Raw genomic sequence first — 18,148 nt, 5'->3', positions numbered from 1 at the left:
CATCTTGTAGAGATCCTTCCTTCTCCGGAACTGGTTCCAATGCCCTAGGAATCTGAAGCCCTCCCTCCTGCACCATTTCTCCAGTCACGCATTAACCTGCCTTATTTTACTGCTCCTATTCTCACTAGCACATGCCACTGGGAGTAATCCAGAGATTAGCACCTTAGAGGTCCTGCCCTTTAACTTCCTCCTTAGCTCCTGAAATACTGACTGCAGGACCTCAACCCTTTTCCTGCCTATGTCCTTGGTTCCATGACCATGACTTCTGGCTGCTCCTCTTCCACCTGCAGAATGTTCTGTACCCATTCCGTGATATCCCAAAATGTTATTTTCTGAAAGAAATCTATCCAAATTTGCATTTGAATGAGCTTTCCTCACACTGGCCCATGGGCACATAGTCAACTATATCACCCAACTGCTATCCTGGCTGAGATCAGCGAACTCAGCACAGACCGAATAGTTTTTAAAGGTTTCTCGTTTTACTTTTTGATTTGTGTTTATCTTGATACCTAGTGATTACTGATAGAATAGGGAAACTTGGTTATACAAAGGGGCATTTACCTTCCAGTGAGAAGCTCAAAGACAAGAATTCCCAGTGACCAGAAATCCACACTGAAGTCATGGCCCGTATTCAGAATGATCTCAGGTGCCACATATTCAGGAGTTCCACAAAATGTCCATGTTTTCTGACCTCTGCCAATCTTCTTAGCAAATCCAAAGTCAACCTGAAAGCAGAGGATCAGTGAAATATATTCTTCCAATTATCTACACTACTTATTCTGAAAATATGATGGCCATGAAAAGACGCAGGCCTGCGATCCCAGCAATTACGCTGAGTTCACATTGGCCAGAAACCTTCACCATTGCCCTCGATGGGCTTTCTGGATTATTTTGCATGGCACTGATAGATGTCCACACCAATAAGGCATATCTGGTACACCCATCATGGAGGAGAGGCCAGGAATTCTGGTGCAACTTGTTGGTTCCTTAAAAAGGGATTGCGGTTAAATAATTTTTTTTTAAATTGCCTGATTTCAAATGGCAGTTGATGCTAGCTCAATTGTGAATTTTAAATCTGAGATTAAATCTGAGTTAACAAAAATCTATCAAAGGTCAGAGATCAGCCATGATCTCATTGAATGGTGGAACAGGCTCGAGGGGCTAAATGGCCTACTCCTGTTCCTATGAAGGGCCCAGGCCAGCATCCTGGCCTGAACCCCAGGTGGGGCCCATGTGCTCTCTTTGGCAGTCTGGTATGCCTGGTCCTATCAAATATACTGCTGTTGATTTGATGCCAGTGACGTGGGAGCCTGGTCCTGCCCCCACCCCCCATGCTGCTGGCCTTCTAAGGGGCAAGCAGAGGCTCTGCCCCTTTCAAGACACCACGGAATCTCCCAGGTAAGGCCAGGACCCAGCATATCTAGATGCCAGCATAATTTCAGCCTGGAATTGGGTTGAGCCTGTACCAGAAGTGCCAAGGAATATTCAGCCTTAACATGTCTAATTATTTTCCACCTACGAAGCAGACTTTGAGAATCCAGAATCATTCCAATAGACCCCCACTGCAACTCCAGCGGAAGCATATTGGAACTGCTGGAAACTAGGCGGGGGCCCAGGTATGTTAGATTTTGGCCTTTATGGCCAAGTTTCCTAGATGGCCAAGTTGGGGCAGAGCTTCCATCCACCCGTTACAAGGCCACTGATTTAAGGGAGGGTAAAGCTGAGGGCCGTGTAAAAAAAAAGGTTCAAAACTAGGAATAGTCAAATATCCCAGCTTGCATAGCGCCAAAACATTTTAGCAAGTGGGAGAATGTTAGAGGGGGCGGAGTTTAGCATCTCTGTGAGAACAAGGACAGCTTACACAGCAAAACATCAGGGAGCCCATAAAATAGATAACATTAACGTCAGAAGGTGGTTTACATCAAACCAAGAGATATGGTTACGACGAAACTGACATTGGTGGGGCCGTCCAAGGCCGACTAGGGGGCTGTTCGCAGATAAGAAAGGCCACGCATTCCTCAAAATGAACAAACAGCCTGTAAACAGAGATGAGGGTTGAGGTCGTTAGCTGTTACGTAAAACAGCTTATCTTGAGTTGCTGACATGGCGTCAGAACGGTTGGATGATTTACGACTAGGAGATAAGACCAGAGATCCTTCTGTGCAGAACAGCGCAGCCGAATTGTATAAAGATACGGCATGCTCCCTCTCAAAAGTTAGAGCTCTTGAGAGGATGGTCGGAAGTCCAGCCCAAGGCAACCTAGGAGGTCAGGCCTGATCAGTTTGAATCTGGAAAACCAGGTTGTGTTGATTGCTTGTCATTTAATGTAATCTGAAGATAGTTGTATACTGTTATGAGTCAATATATTAAAGCTTGTTGTTTAATAACCACTCATGCCCAAATCACACGTGGAAGTTATTGTTGAATGATTAATGACCCTTTTGTAGCAACAGTAATGGGGAAAATCCGCTAACAAATGGTGTCCCTAGGTGGGCCCGAGAATTAAAGGTTTAAAAATAACTAGTGTTAAGAGATTGACTGAGTAATTCCAACGACTCGGAGAAGAGGGATAAGTGGTTGTGACCAAGTGAGCTAAAGGTAGCCACCCACCACCCCCAAAGCAGTGTTTTGATATTGCTGAATTAATATTGGAGTTATTGAGGTTAACCAACCTATCAAATTGTGAAAACCAGACTTTTATTGTGGCCACGGTGAAATTCTGGTTCTTATAAATTTAAATGTGAGAGTCTCAAATTCCGGACGTGCGATTATCACGTGAAAATTGGCATTTTGAGTTTCTTAAATGCTTAATGTGTTGAGTATTGGTGAGCGTGAATTGATATATTTGGAGTTATGTTGAGAATCGGAGAGCATGAATTGATCTGATTGGAGTTCTGATTGGAGTTGTGTTGAGTATTGGTGGGTGTCAATTGATGTGTAAGGAGTTAATGTTGTGTGTATCTGTAAATCGAAGAACGGTGTCTTGTTATCTAGTACAGGGCATCAATTTTGAAAATTTTGAGATAATCATCTTGGTTGTACTGAAATGTGATAGCTGTTAGCTCTGACAGCACCCCTCTCTACCTCGTGATTGGCTGTGGTCAAGAAAAAGTGACCGAGAAAAGAAAAGATTAAATAACGGTTATCTCGTATCTCTAGGACAAGAACTGGGAAATGTCGTGTAGTTGGACTATCTAAGCGTTAATACATTTTGAACACCTTTTAAATAAATGCTAAATGCTTTAACAACAATTGGAATTTAATCTGCAACATTTGTAGATTAAAAGGCCAGGCACAAGCACTCTTTTTAAAAAAAACTGACATTAACGAACTGAAATGCTATCTCCCGACACAAAAGGTTTTTTTAAATTTACATGAAAGCTACATTGAGGTACACTGGGAAGGCTGCGTGCGTCTGATGATATCTGGCTCCGTCATTTTGTTTCTGCAAAGAAGTTAACCCCTTCCAAGCACACCGACATTTGTTTTTAATTCTCATCAAGCAACAACCTTTGCATTTATTTAAAATAATTGGCATAATTTAATTGGATATTTCCCTAAGGTGACAGAATGAAATCATAAAATCATGAATTGACAAATTAACCTCTTGGGCTCTCAAAAAGAGCCACAATGGATTTTCTGTGTTTCTTTTTAAACAGCGGACCATGATTTTCGGGACCGCATGAGTGCAGGATTACTAAGAGTATTTCTTTGACATAAAAATGGTTTCACAAAGTTACGGAGCAACCTATGCTGGAGAAATGTTGGTGCAGGAAACGATCCAGTGCTGTGAAGAATTTAAGACCTTATTTGAAGACATCGGCAGATATCAAGGGGTAAATTTCAACATACCGGTGGGAACTCAGCAGGGGGGGGGGGGGGGGGCAATACGCGCGTGGGAAACCCTGAAAAATTTTGCGTGCGTTGCCTCAAGCAATCGCGGCTAGCCCTTAATGTGACTTGCAGGTTTTGCGTCTCCAAGCTGCGCAGCGGGCCTACTGCACACTCAAATGGTGTGCTGGGAGCTGGAGTATTTAAAGGGACATTGCAACCATGGAATTTGAGGTAGAAAGGAGTGATTTAATGAGATGGAGCAACAAAGGACGAGGCCAGCTCCCCGATTCAGTGACTCTCCTCGAGTTGCTACTAGTCGGTTTGAGGAGCAGGAGGGATACATTGTACCCGGCTGACAGGACGAAATGCCCTGCCTCTGCCACCAAGAAGGCCTGGCTCGAGGTGGCAGAGGAGCTGAACAGAAGGACCACCATCTCAAGGATGTGGGTGTAATGCAGGAAGCGCTTCAATGACCTAACCAGGTCAAGAAAAGTGAGTACAGTTACTGATTTACCTACATCCTGTGATGTACATTACCCCACTCTCACACTATCCTGCCAAACCTACTCCATCACATCACTCCTCACACCCACGTAAGTCACATTATCAACTTACCTTCATCTTCTGTGCACTTCATCATTTCCCCATTTGTGAACCCACTTCTCCCACTAACCCAATCCTGATGCAATGTCATGAATCTGTCTGATACTCACCCTCTGATGCATCTCTTTCATTGGCAGTCTCACGCAAAGCAATGCATCCATTGGGTGACTCTGTCAACCTCACTCACTCACTTGTCTGATCTTTCTCTCCAGGAGGGGGGCCACCACAAATAGTGCCCCTGACAGATGCGGAGGAGGAGGCCTTGGAGCTCAGCTGAATGGTCGAATGCCTGGCTGTCGGAGATGCTGAGACTGGCACCCCCCCAAACGTCTGGTGATAGAACTTTAACATCCCTCATAAATATCATGTGTAAACAATTTTACAACACCAAGTTATAGTCCAGCAATTTTATTTTAAATTCACAAGCTTTCGGAGGCTTCCCCCTTCGTCAGGTGAACGATGTGAAATGAAATCCTCGAAATGAAATCGCATTTATAATTCACAGAACAATGCTTGGTGAGTACAGACAGTTTTTTCAACTGCCCGTTGCCAAGGCAATCAGTGTGCAGACAGACAGGTGTTACCTGCCAGGTCTCACAGAATATACAAATCACCAAAAAAAAACAACAAACAAAAAAAAACAGAGATAGAGAGGTAGAAACATAGAAAAGACAGCAACTGACCCGTTATATTAAAAACAGATAACATTTGTTCGCTGGTGGGGTAACGTGTAGCGTGACATGAACCCAAGATCCCGGTTGAGGCCGTCCTCATGGGTGCGGAACTTGGCTATCAATTTCTGCTCGACGATTTTGCGTTGTCGTGTGTCTCGAAGGCCGCCTTGGAGTACGCTTACCCGAAGGTCGGTGGATGAATGTCCATGACTGCTGAAGTGTTCCCCGACTGGGAGGGAACCCTCCTGTTTGGCGATTGTTGCGCGGTGTCCGTTCATCCGTTGTCGCAGCGTCTGCATGGTCTCGCCAATGTACCATGCTCTGGGGCATCCTTTCCTGCAACGTATGAGGTAGACAACGTTGGCCGAGTCACAGGAGTATGAACCATGCACCTGGTGGGTGGTGTCCTCTCGTGTGATGGTGGTATCTGTGTCGATGATCTGGCATGTCTTGCAGAGGTTACCGTGGCAGGGTTGTGTGGTGTCGTGGACGCTGTTCTCTTGAAAGCTAGGTAATTTGCTGCGAACGATGGTCTGTTTGAGGTTGGGTGGCTGTTTAAAGGCGAGTAGTGGAGGTGTGGGGATGGCCATAGCGAGGTGTTTGTCCTCATTGATGACATGTTGAAGGCTGCGGAGAACATGGCGTAGTTTCTCCGCTCCGGGGAAGTACTGGACGACAAAGGGTACTCTGTTGGTTGCGTCCCGTGTTAGTCTCCTGAGGAGGTCTATGCGATTTTTTGCTGTGGCCCGTCGGAACTGTCGATCGATGAGTCGAGCGTCATATCCCGTTCTTACTAGGGCGTCCACATCATAAATATCATGAAGTGATGTTATCAATAAACTGTTGCACACCTCAGGATGCTCATCGCAAAATAACATCTGCGATGATTCTTAATATTGCTGTATGTTCTCTTCCAGGGTCTTCAAGGATTGCTGAAGGATCACATGACCTGGACGAGAGCGATTCCTCAGAGAAGCTCCAGGCCTCTGAGGGCGCACCGTCATATCATATCAAGCCATGCATCAGCGCAGATACTCACACCTCGGTGAATCCCATCAGAGAATTAGTTGCGTTGTCATCTGGTGATTCACCACACACAAGTGAGCACGAGCAAACACTGGTGGCAGGAGCAGATGTAGAGAGTCTGTGTTGGTGGGCGCACTCGTCTCCAAGTTCTGCTCAGCTGTCCGCAGATGATGAACCCCGGGGACCATCTTTGAGAAGGAGAATGATAGAGGTACAGATGTACCTTTGCAAGGTACTGGAAGACGTGCCATGCACACACTCTACAATAGCTGGGAGGATGGAGGAGTCCACCTCCATCGCTAGTGGTTTGGTGGCGCAGGTAAGTGGGAACGTCTGCGATGGAGAGAATGGCAGCCTCCATTGAGCTTCAAGCACGACTCACAAATGAGTCCATTCAGGCCCTGACAATGGTTATGTCGACTCTGGATGCCAACTTTTCTGCCACCTTAAACAAGCAGACAGATACTTTAGCAGTGGCCTTACAACACATCACAGATGTCCTCCAAGCTGTTGTCCAGCAGAGTGGTAGGAGTGATGTGGCCTTGGCCCTGGAGAAGGATGATGGCGAAAGGGATCATGGAAATGGGGACTCCACTCAAAGCGGTCCCACATCTCACCCGTTCGCCGCCCTCCCCTCCCCCACCCCTCAATCAGTACCCGCAATGCTGCCTCCTCTCCCGATGGCCGAGTCTGCCCCTGCACAGGTGCAGGTGGAGTGGTCTTTGGCGGGCACCTCATGGACACCAACACCCAGAGGGCGTAGGCCAAAAGCATCTCAGCCATCAGGGCAGGGATCTCAGCAACCTGCCACTACCTCTGCTCAAGCCACAGGCAATGCAACATGTAGAAGTTATAGGAAGAGGAAGGCAAAGGTTTTGTAATCTCCAAGGGTATGCACAAGGGTATGTGACAAAATGTCATGTGTTTCATTTCCATTTGTTTTTTGTCACATTCACATTAAGTGTTTTAATTGTCACCATCACTGTCACATTTTGTCCATTCTTGAGTCCCTTTTGTGAAAGTGCCCTTGTATGTCCCTCATCATGAACACCACGACTTGATGCCACCCATTGGGCGCGTTTACAATGGGTGTATTTGTGGTTGTAGGACTGTTATGTGCAAGTGGAGAGTGGGGGCTGGTGTTGGTGTTGGTAGTCATTCCAGGCAGTCTAACTACTTCACTATCTTCAGTTTGCAGATCTCCATATGAGAATCTCAGATACGATTGACTACCTGGCATCACGAGCAGCCATGTCTGCCGCTGCTCTGCCGATGGGTTGCCCATCTTTGTCGTCCTCCTCCACCTCTTCAATGTTGATGGCAGATGCAGATGCTTCACGAGCGCATGGGAGCTCCTCCACTTGTAACCCTCTCTGTTGAGCGATGTTGTGCAGGACGCAACACACGACTATTATTCTGCACACCCTCGCCGGTGAGTATTGAAGGGATCCCTCAGATCGATCCAGGCACCTGAAGCACATCTTGAGCATTCCTATGGCTTGTTCAATGACCTGGTGGTGATGTGACTGTCATTGTGCCTCACTGGTGGGGTTTCTCAGAGGTGCCATGATCCAAGTCTTCAGAGGGTGTCCCTTGTCTCCAAGGAGCCAGCCCTTAAGTCTGTCTTGTGCGTGGAAGAGGGCCGGGATGTTGGACTCGCTCAAAATGAAGGAATTATGGCAGCTGCCGGGAATTTGGCACACACCTGCAGAAACCTCCTCCAGTGGTTACAAACCAGCTGCTCATTGATGGAGTAATATCCCTTTCGGTTGATGAACAGTCCTGGCTCATGTGCAGATCCTCAGATTGCTATGCCTGTGCAATCAATTGCACCCTGTACCTGTGGGAAGCCTGCCACCAGGCCCAACCGGATGCCGAGCTGCATGAAGGAGCGTGCAGATGTCTGCGACCACCTGGCGACTCACTCTGAGCCTTCGTAGGCACTGCTCCTCAAAGAGGTCCAGGAAGCTCAGCCTCTGCCTGTAGACCCTCTCACGTGGGTAGTGCCTCCTGTGACGTCGACCCCTCCGTTGTTCCCATCTCTGCTCTTCTGCAGGTCCTTGTGGCGCACCTCTGTCTTGTGGAGCTGCAAATTCCAGAACTGCATGCGGTGCCCACTGCGGATGGTGATTTTCCTCCTCCTCAGATGTACTGTGGAATTAATCCACTGCATCCCAATGTTGTCAGTTTGAGGGGGTCCAAAATGCAGGTAATTATGTCTGAACACAAGAATTCTGAGTGTGAACCAAGAAATCTCAGTCTAAACACAGAACGCCCAGCCAAAGGTTTGTCCGAGAGAATTGATTAACCTCCTGCAAAAACTTACCTTTTATTCACATGAGTCATTCACTGGTTTAAAGGTCCAAATGAGGGCAGCTGCAACTCGCCTTTGTTTCCATGCCTTGTTTCAGAAGCCATGAGAGACAGGTTCAGGAACAGTTAAATGGCTTGTGTAGGTCAATGCACAAAAAGTTAACAGGTTTAATCACTTTAAATACCTCAATTGGCTATTTAAATATCGTTCTGCTGGCTTTAAGTGCTGGCAGAACTTCTGGATGTCAGAAGTGCATGCGCACCCAATCACATCTGGGTCAAACCTAGAAATTGGAGCCTTGATGCAGTTACTTTTCCTCTTTTGAAAACATTTTGATTTGCTTTAACCCATTTATTTTCCGAGACAGAGTGTTTAAGGGTATGTGGGGGGGGGGGGGGTGCAAACGCCGTGGGCTTAAGATATATCCAAAAGTAATTACAAGCACTTCTGTTACTACTGTAAAACCACGAAGCCTGGACATAATTTGTTTGTGAAATTGGAATTGATAAAATAAGTTGACATGAGTTGAGAAAGGAAAATTTACGTGTAGTTTAAGGGGATAATCAAATTACATTTCAGAATAAAATGCTGTGTATCAAGGAAGAAAGGGTTTTTTTGGTGTGGGGGGGTAATAACATTGACAAGTCCTGTAAGTCCAACAGCACTGCTCTCTGGAATTGGGATAATGAAAAGAGATCCCAGAAGAATTTAAGTAAAATAAACAAAAAATTTAAAGATATTGGACCATAAATGTATTGGACAGTAAAGTGCCTCAAGAGCTTATGAAATGGTAATATAATGGAATGTGTAAAATTGGATGAGAGGAAGTGATCGAGAATATAAGATAGAAACAGGGAAGTTACACCATTAAATGGGAATTTCTTTTAAAAAGTCATCGACCTGGGTGATTATGGGGAAATAAATCACCTGGGCATGATTTACCAAAAATATCAATCTGGTATAAATGTACAATCTAGTGAAAGTCCTTGCCTATACTGAACAATGAGAAAACTACATTTGATAGCCAGGCCACTACCTCAGACATTGGGACCCTGAAGGAGAGATAAGCAAACACCTCCAGACACCCCCTGATGAAAGATAAAAATGTATGTTGCCGTCAATTGGAAACGGAGACCAGGATGAAGAACATGATTACGAAGGCCTATGGCCTGTTGAGCTATTGGAACCACTTTTCAAACAGAGCAGTTGCTCTTACAGGATTGAATCTTACTGGACATATGATGTGTGCCATGGAAAACACATTTGCTAATGAGGAAAGAGAAACTGGCCAACAGAAAGTTAATATTCAAGAATCTTACCTGTGATATGTTGCGTGTGAGGTAACTAGTATGCAGAAATGCCTGAAGGTGCACTGAAGAGTGGGTCTCAGACACAAGACCATAGGAGATAGGAGCATCCTCAATGATGGCAGAGTCCAGCATGTGAGTGCAAAAGACAAGGCTGAAGTGTTTGCAACCATCTTCAGCCAGAAATGCCGAGTGGATGATCCATCTCGGCCTCCTCCCGATATCCCTACCATCACAGAATACAGTCTTCAGCCAATTCGATTCACTCCACGTGACATCAAGAAATGGCTGAGTGCACTGGATACAGCAAAGGCTATGGGCCCCGACAACATGCCGGCTGTAGTGCTGAAGACTTGTGCTCCAGAACTAGCCACGCCTCTGGCCAAGCTGTTCCAGTACAGCTACAACACTAGCATCTACCTGACAATGTGGAAAATTGCCCAGGTATGTCCTGTCCACAAAAGGCAGGACAAATCCAATCCGGCCATTTACCGCCCCATCAGTCTAATCTCAATCATCAGCAAAGTGGATGGAAGGTGTCGTCAACAGTGCTATCAAGCGGCACTTACTAACCAATAACCTGCTCACCGATGCTCAGTTTGGGTTCCGCCAGGACCATTCGGCTCCAGACCTCATTACAGCCTCGGTCAAAACATGGACAAAAGAGCTGAATTCCAGAGGTGAGGTGAGAGTGACTGCCCTTGACATCAAGGCAGCATTTGACCGAGTGTGGCACCAAGGAGCCCTAATAAAATTGAAGTCAATGGGAATCTGGGGGAAAACTCTCCAGTGGCTGGAGTCATACCTAGCACAAAGGAAGATGGTAGTGGTTGTTGGAGGCCAATCATCTCAGCCCCAGGGCAGGAGTTCCTCAGGGCAGTGTCCGAGGCCCAACCATCTTCAGCTGCATCATCATGACCTTCCCTCCATCATAAGGCCAGAAATGGGGATGTTCGCTGATGATTGCGCAGTGTTCAGTTCCATTTGCAACCCCTCAGATAATGAAGCAGTCTGTGCCCACATGCAACAAGACCTGGACAACATCCAGGCTTGGGCTGATAAGTGGCAAGTAACATTCATGCCAGACAAGTGCCAGGCAATGACCATCTCCAACAAGAGAGGGTCGAACCACCTCCCCTTGACATTCAACGGCATTATCATCGCCGAATCCTCCACGATCAACATCCTGGGGGTCACCATTGACCAGAAACTTAACTGGACCAGCCACATAAATACTGTGGCTACGAGAGCAGGTCAGAGGCTGGGTATTCTGTGGCAAGTGACTCACCTCCTGATTCCCCAAAGCCTTTCCACCATCGACAAGGCACAAGTCAGGAGTGTGATAGAATACTCTCCACTTGCCTGGATGAGTGCAGCTCCAACAACACTCAAGAAGCTCGACACCATCCAAGATAAAGCAGCCCGCTTGATTGGCACCCCATCCACCACCCTAAACATTCACTCCCTTCACCACTGGCGCACAGTGGCTGCAGTGTGTACCATCCACAGGATGCACTGCAGCAACTCACCAAGGCTTCTTCGACAGCACCTCCCAAACCTGCGACCTCTACCACCTAGAAAGACAAGGGCAGCAGGTACATGGGAACAACATCACCTGCATGTTCCCCTCCAAGTCACACACCATCCCGACATGAAAATATATCGCTGTTCCTTCATCGTCGCTGGGTCAAAATCCTGGAACTCCCTACCTAACAGCACTGTGGTAGAACCTTCACCACACGGACTGCAGCGGTTCAAGAAGGCAGCTCACCACCACCTTCTCAAGGACAATTAGGGATGAGCAATAAATGCTGGTCTCGCCAGCAACGCCCACGAATAAAAAAAACAGGAGTACGCCATTCGGTCCCTTGAGCCTGCTCCGCCATTTAATGAGATCATGACTGATCTGATTTTTACCTCAACTCCACTTTCCTGCCCTTTCCACATATCCTTTGACTCCCTTGCTGATCAAAAATTTGTCTTTTTTTTATTCGGCTGAGATGATTGGCTTCCAACAACCACTACCATCTTGCTTTGTGCTCGGTATGACTCCAGCCACTGGAGAGTTTCCCCGATTCCCATTGACTGCAATTTTACCAAGGCTCCTTGGTGCCACACTCGGTCAATTGCTGCCTGATGTCAAACTCAGCCTTGAAATTGTTCAATGACTCAGCCTCCACAAATTTTTGGGGTGAAGAATTCCAAAGATTCCGACCCTCTGGGTGAAGAAATTCCTCCTCATTTCTGTCTTAAACGGGCGACCACTTATTCTGAGACTATGCCCCCTAGTTTTAGATTCCCCCATGAGTGGTAACATCCTCTAAGCATCTACCCTATGGAGTCCCCTCAGAATGTTGTATGTTTCAATAAGATCTCCTCTCATTCTCTAAACTCCAATGAGTATAGACCCAACCTATTCAATCTTTCCTCTTGAGACAACCCTTCCATACCCAGAATCAACCAAGACATGCTCAGATACTTGACAACAGCACAACACAAAATAGTTAATGGGGCTCAGGAGAGTGAGAAAACCTTTTAAGCAAGGCACTGACACATGCTCCATAGATAAACTGACTAATTAATGAAATAATCAAAAAACACTGATACCAAAGAGATAATGAAATTAAAGTAAAGAGGGACATAGAAATTTCAATTTCCAAAATTCAGGGTTAGGTTTCTTTCAGTTAATAATGAAATTGGGCTAGGGAGAAATAATACTTAGCAAAAATATCCACAAGATGGATATTAGTAAAAGGAGAGCTGGAGAATCTTTTAAGTCCATGATTTCTTGATAATATGATACACTGTGGGTTTCTGCATTAACTAAATGAATCTTAGAAGCAATATGTATATGTCTATGTGTGCTAATGTAAACCTAATGTTGATAAAAGGTGATCTTAGGCAAGACCAAGAAGAAAGTAGAGGGATAAAGTGAAAATTGAACCAGATTGCATTCACTCAGGTTCAAGAAGAGGGAGATGTGAGAATATGGTTTAAAACTAGGAATAGTCAAATATCTCGGTTCGCATAGCGCCAACACATTTTAGCAAGAGGCTGAATGTTAAAGGGGGGGGCGGAGTTCAGAACCTCTGTGAGAACAAGCACAGCTTACACAGAGCATCAGGGAGGCCATAAAATAGATAACATTAACGTCAGAAGGTGGTTTACACCAAAACAAGAGATGTGGTTGCTATGAAACCGACATTGGAGGGACCATGCAAGGCCGAATAGGGGGCTGTACTCAGATAAGAAAGGCCACACATTCCTCAAAGGAACAAACAGCTTGTAAACAGAGATGAGGGTTGAGGTCAGTATCTACGTTATGTAAAACAGCTTATCTTGAGTTCCTAATGTGGCGTCAGCACAGTGGGATGACTTATGACTAGGAGATAAGACCAGAGATGCTTAGGGGCAGAACAACACAGTCAAATAGTATAAAGATAGGGCATGCTCCTTCCCAAAAGTTAGAGCTTGCAAGAGGATGGTATGAACTCCAGCCCAAAGCAGCCTAGGAGTTCAGACCTTATCAGTTTGAATCTGGAAAACCGGGTTGTGTTGACTGCTTGTCATTTAATGTAATCTGAAGATAGTTGTATTATAACTATAATACTGTTGTGAATCAATCTATTAAAGCTTTTTGTTTAATAACACTCGGGCCCGAATCACATGCAGAGATTATTGTTGAAGGATTAACAACCCTTTTTTAGCGCCAGTAATGGGAAAAATCTGCTAACAGGTGGAGACGCCAAACGTTTGATATCCTATGCCCTGGGCCTACTTTGGGACCTGGCGTATAGTCGGTGCAGCCTTGCCTGGCCAGACCAGATGTCCCAGCTGACACACTGACGATGTGGAGCCCACCTAGGGTCCAGGCCAGGATCAAGGCTTGGTTCACTAAAGATCTGCCCATTTTTTTTTTGTTTTAAATTTTTGAAGCCACCCTTTGTAAGGAAGCTGTGGGAGCACCTACATTCGTCTTCTGGGGGAAATCAATCGAATGAAAATCAAACGGCTTCTATAAAGGGTGTGTGATCTGTCCTGCCACAATATCACCCAGGCGGTGAAGACAAAAATCTACCTACAATGTAATATTCTGTTGCTAAGAAATAAAACTCAATTCTTTTAGGTATTAAGCAATAATATAAATTAAAGTTAAATTTAATCATCACCTATCAATGCCATGGAGTGGAGGGATGCAGGTTTGGTTTCCCACTCCATTGATTCCTCACGCTCAAATGCACTGCTGTTGGGAAACACTAATTGGAGGCCAGCTCCTTTCTCATGGGAAAGGGTTAATCATCAGGCTAGGTACCTATTATGTGCACTTCCTAGTAACTGATTGAAGAATGATATTGTTGGGGACTGGTGTTACTTGCCACTGAGAGAAATAATTGTGGTGCCCTGTGGACTCAGGAAATAGAAGTGTTTCTGCAGTGTGAATGGAAGACTGAGGGGCTGAAAATCTTCAGCCTTAATAGCAGATCCAGCCCACAAGTCAGATGCAGGACTAGGATGACTTGAAAGAAAATAAAGGATTCACACCCTTACTTTAAAACTGCTAAAACTAAATGAAAATGCAAAATGTCATAAATTTTGTTCTTATAATGGATCATTGGTCCAACAAAGTCTAAATATATGGAATAGCAGGTAGAATTGTTAAGAAAAATCACTAAAACTATGACTTGATGCAAAATGGCATTGTGTTAGCCTATATGAATAATTGTGCATAACCTAGCTCTTTGGTGCAATACTGCATTGAAACGTGCATCAGAGACTGAATGAAACGTTTTTTTCAGTATTTTTTTCTTTCAGGACCTGGGTGACACTAGGATTGATTGCCCATCCCTGGTTGCCCTGAAGTGGGTATGGACCTTCTAGTAGTAATTGTTTTTAGAACATAGGGGTCTGATAGGCCAGCCACTTCAGAGGTCATTAAGAATCAACCACATGGTGTGGGACGGGAGTCACAAGTGGGCCAGACTGGATAGGGGTGGCAGGTTCCCTTCCCAAAACAACATAGTGAACCAGTTGAGTTTTTATGCAATCCAGTAGGTTTGATGAACATCCTGGTGCTAGCCCACAAATTCTCAGATTTACTGAAATCAATGGTGGGATTTAAACTCTCCACCTCTGGGTTGCTAGTCCAATACCATAACAATTTCACTAGTGTGTCCAAATGCATTTAGTGCTTGAGAACTAACATAATATTTAACACCTACCAACTTTATGTATCCCTCAGTATCAAGCATCAGGTTCTCTGGTTTCAGATCTCTGTAGATGACTCCAATATGATGCAGATAATCAAATGCTTCAGTCACACAAGAAATGCAAAACTTTGCAGTGAACTCATCAAAGAAACCTCTGCCACAAGAAGAATGTATTGAGACATACAGTCAGTGAGACTTTTACCATCAAAATTCAACACGGCATGCTTTAAAAAGACAATTACAATGTCTGTGCATAGGTATTAGGCCAGCTCACCTATCCCTAAGCATGCTCCAGATCTCTCCTCCAAGGCAGGCCTCCAGCAGCATGTAGACATATTTGTTGTCTTTAAAACTGCAAAACAGTCTATAATATCAGAAAGGGAGAAAACAGGTGACACACTTGTGAAGCTAGCTCAAAATCTTAACAGGAATATAGGGGGAATTTCAACTGCCCCACGATGGGCAGGGGTGGGTCGAGGAGTGGGTTAAATTGGTAAAAATGTGAAACCTGACCCCAACCCGTTGCGAGCGTGCCTACTTCCAATTTAACCGCGGCGAGTTTGGGGGCGTCCGAGTAACCAACTCTGGCGAGGCGGGTCCGTAATTATAATATTTAAATGAGGCTTCGTTCCTCAGATTTTGAGAGCCCTTTGAATTTAACGGCTGTGGGAGGGGTTTCCCAGGGCTCAGGAAATCCGGCAGCTAAAGGGAGGCGGGAGCGGCCAGATCCAGCAGGTAAGTGCTATAGGACTGCTTATGGGCCAGGAGGAGCAGGAATGCTTCCCCCAGCCCCTCAAGCAAATCTTCTGCCATGATCTCTTCCTCCCCCCGATCGGCCAATCCCCCGCGATCTTCAGAATTCCCGCACGACCTGCCGACCCTCCCCCCCCCCCCCCCCAACTACCACAACCTCTCCCTCCCCGTGATCTCTCTCCGCGGTTGGCTGACCCCCCTGCGATCTCTTCCTCCCTCTCTCCCTCCTCGCTGCCATGCTCCGAGCCCCCCCAACGTGCTCCGCTCTTCTCCAATTGCCGGGGACCGACCCCACCGGTCCCCAGCTGCGGCCTTCTACTACTGGCTTTCCCATCCGGCATGTGGCCAGCCTCTCAATCTGGTTGGCTGCCGGACGGGAAACGGAGTAAAAAAAATGCTAATGTGGTCTTGACGTTAAATTCGGCAGGACCTTTGCAATTCCGGTATTTTCGGGTTTCCCGGCCACTAAAAGTCGCCCCGGCTCCCTCCCCGCTTCCCTGTAAATATCGGGGCCATACTGTGGAAAAGCATTAACAAAAATTCAATAGGGTTTGTACATTTGTAATCAGCAAATTAACTAAAGTTAATTGCAAACAGTTGTAACCGTGTCAACAACTGTTGCTAAATTAGCGTGCGGAATTAATATAAAGACAAAGCTAATGGCCCTTTTATACTGGAGGTATTAGTTTGACATATGGTTAAACGTATGTGCAGAGCAATGATCAGAAATTTGGTGACATTTTTAACGTTAGTGAAGAGCTAGGTGTCCTTTAACTATTTACTAATATTGAAAATGTAAAGGCAGTGCAAAAATATAGAGTTGTCCCCTGTGTATCCCACTGAAGTACACCTAAATACTAAAAAATATATTATCAACAAAACAAACATAAAGAATGAGCATTATAAAGACAGTATGGAAGGTTATGAAATTCATTGCACTCATGAGCTTTGTGATTGTTACATTATAATTTCTCATCTATCTGGACTGGTTCATTTGTGTAAATGTATGCTGTATCCAATTGTTGCCCATTGTGTATTCTCAATGTATTTCTTTTTAACGGCTTGGATAATTCCGTTAAAGCAAACACACATTTTTCTTCCTGTTATCTCCCTTCGAAGGTCTCCCGGATATGATAAAAAGAGGCCACAATGATAGGATAGGCCACTGCTAAGCCACTACCAGAGCCACTCTTGGGTTTTCTGCCAGAAGCTAAGTGAGAGGAGGCTGACTGCTGCCTAGTCACTGTGCAGAAGAGTTAGGCAACTCAAAAGGATTCAACTTGATCTCTGCCCTCCTTGATACTGCAAATTAGTGCTCCAAAACACAACGCCACAGTGCTGTTTATGCTCTCTATATATTGAAAGGAGCTGATACTTGTGGATGATCAAACTACTCTATTGTTAGAGCATCCAAGCTCCCAGCCAGCAAATCTATGGCTCATCTGACTTTTTCTGGGCTGCATTTTCCTTTGCTTGCAATTGGGTGGTATAGCAGCAGAGGAAGATGCAAAAGGAGTTGAATGCCAAATGCCACATCCCCGCTCTTGAAAATACTGCCAGATATTTTCTCCCCCTCCCCATTCCATGCTTCCCTGCAAGAATGGAATTCAGTTACCTCCTCCTTAACTGCCCTGCTGCATACCTTGTCACGGAGATGCTGCTGGGAGCCTGCCCTGAATGTTTAATGAATTCCATCCCATCCCAACCCACCTGCAGCAGTGAAACTGCCCCAGAAGGAAACCCTTAAACTCATCTGTTCTCACTGTTTCGAGTTTGCAGGTTTTCTCATTGAACACTAGATGGAACATTGCACAGCAGTAGAGCCGCCCATTGTGGTGGGGGAGTAGAAAACTGCAGCTGACGTCATTTATCACTCTTAAGGGCAGACTTTTAAAATTTATTTTCCCTTAGTATTAAAAGTTCAGATGTTACGCTAGTGATTAAACATGAGTGAATCAATTTCCTACATTAGACTACTGTCACCTCCTTTTCATTCCATAAACTGAACCCTTGACATTTTTAATCACAGGCCACATTCTGCTTTATGTTAGGCTCACAATCATAAGCTCTCTAGCGCTGTAAATTATTAAATAAGGCAGTCCTTAAATGCCAGATGGTACTTTTGAGACAGCAAAGACGCTGGTGAAAAAGCAGGTCTTCAACAATTTTATCAATAATAGTATTTTCATTTACAAAATTAGGAATTATGTTTAACTCTTTGAACACTTCCAAGAAGATGTCCCTTTTGGCATCACACAGTTTCCCAGGTGAGTTACCTTGTTGGCCACTCAGGTCAATTTGGGCTTCTGAAATTCGTCCTGATTTTCACATAACAGTTTGACTTGGTCACTTCAATAACATGACCAGATCAAACTGCAACATGCAGTCTGCTGAATAGCTGAAGTATTCTGGCCTTTGGAGCCAGTTTTT

General features: G+C 45.3%; 1 protein-coding gene across 1 annotated transcript in view; it reads right to left on the bottom strand.

Moving 5' to 3' along the window:
* The window catches only part of prkg2 (protein kinase cGMP-dependent 2), a 108,191-nt gene that overhangs the window by 25,708 nt on the left and 64,335 nt on the right, over positions 1 to 18,148 (bottom strand). Inside the window, exons 13-15 of the mRNA XM_067990614.1 lie at positions 15,240 to 15,329; positions 14,978 to 15,119; positions 562 to 725 (exon numbers count right to left, since the gene is read on the bottom strand). Of these exons, the coding sequence (XP_067846715.1) occupies positions 562 to 725; positions 14,978 to 15,119; positions 15,240 to 15,329 (396 nt within the window). The remainder of the gene's footprint in view (positions 1 to 561; positions 726 to 14,977; positions 15,120 to 15,239; positions 15,330 to 18,148) is intronic.

Source organism: Heptranchias perlo, chromosome 1, assembly GCF_035084215.1.
Source record: "Heptranchias perlo isolate sHepPer1 chromosome 1, sHepPer1.hap1, whole genome shotgun sequence".
Lineage (NCBI taxonomy): Eukaryota > Metazoa > Chordata > Chondrichthyes > Hexanchiformes > Hexanchidae > Heptranchias > Heptranchias perlo.
The sequence above is the reverse complement of the archived record's forward strand: the minus strand, read 5'-3'. Positions and strand labels throughout refer to the sequence as shown.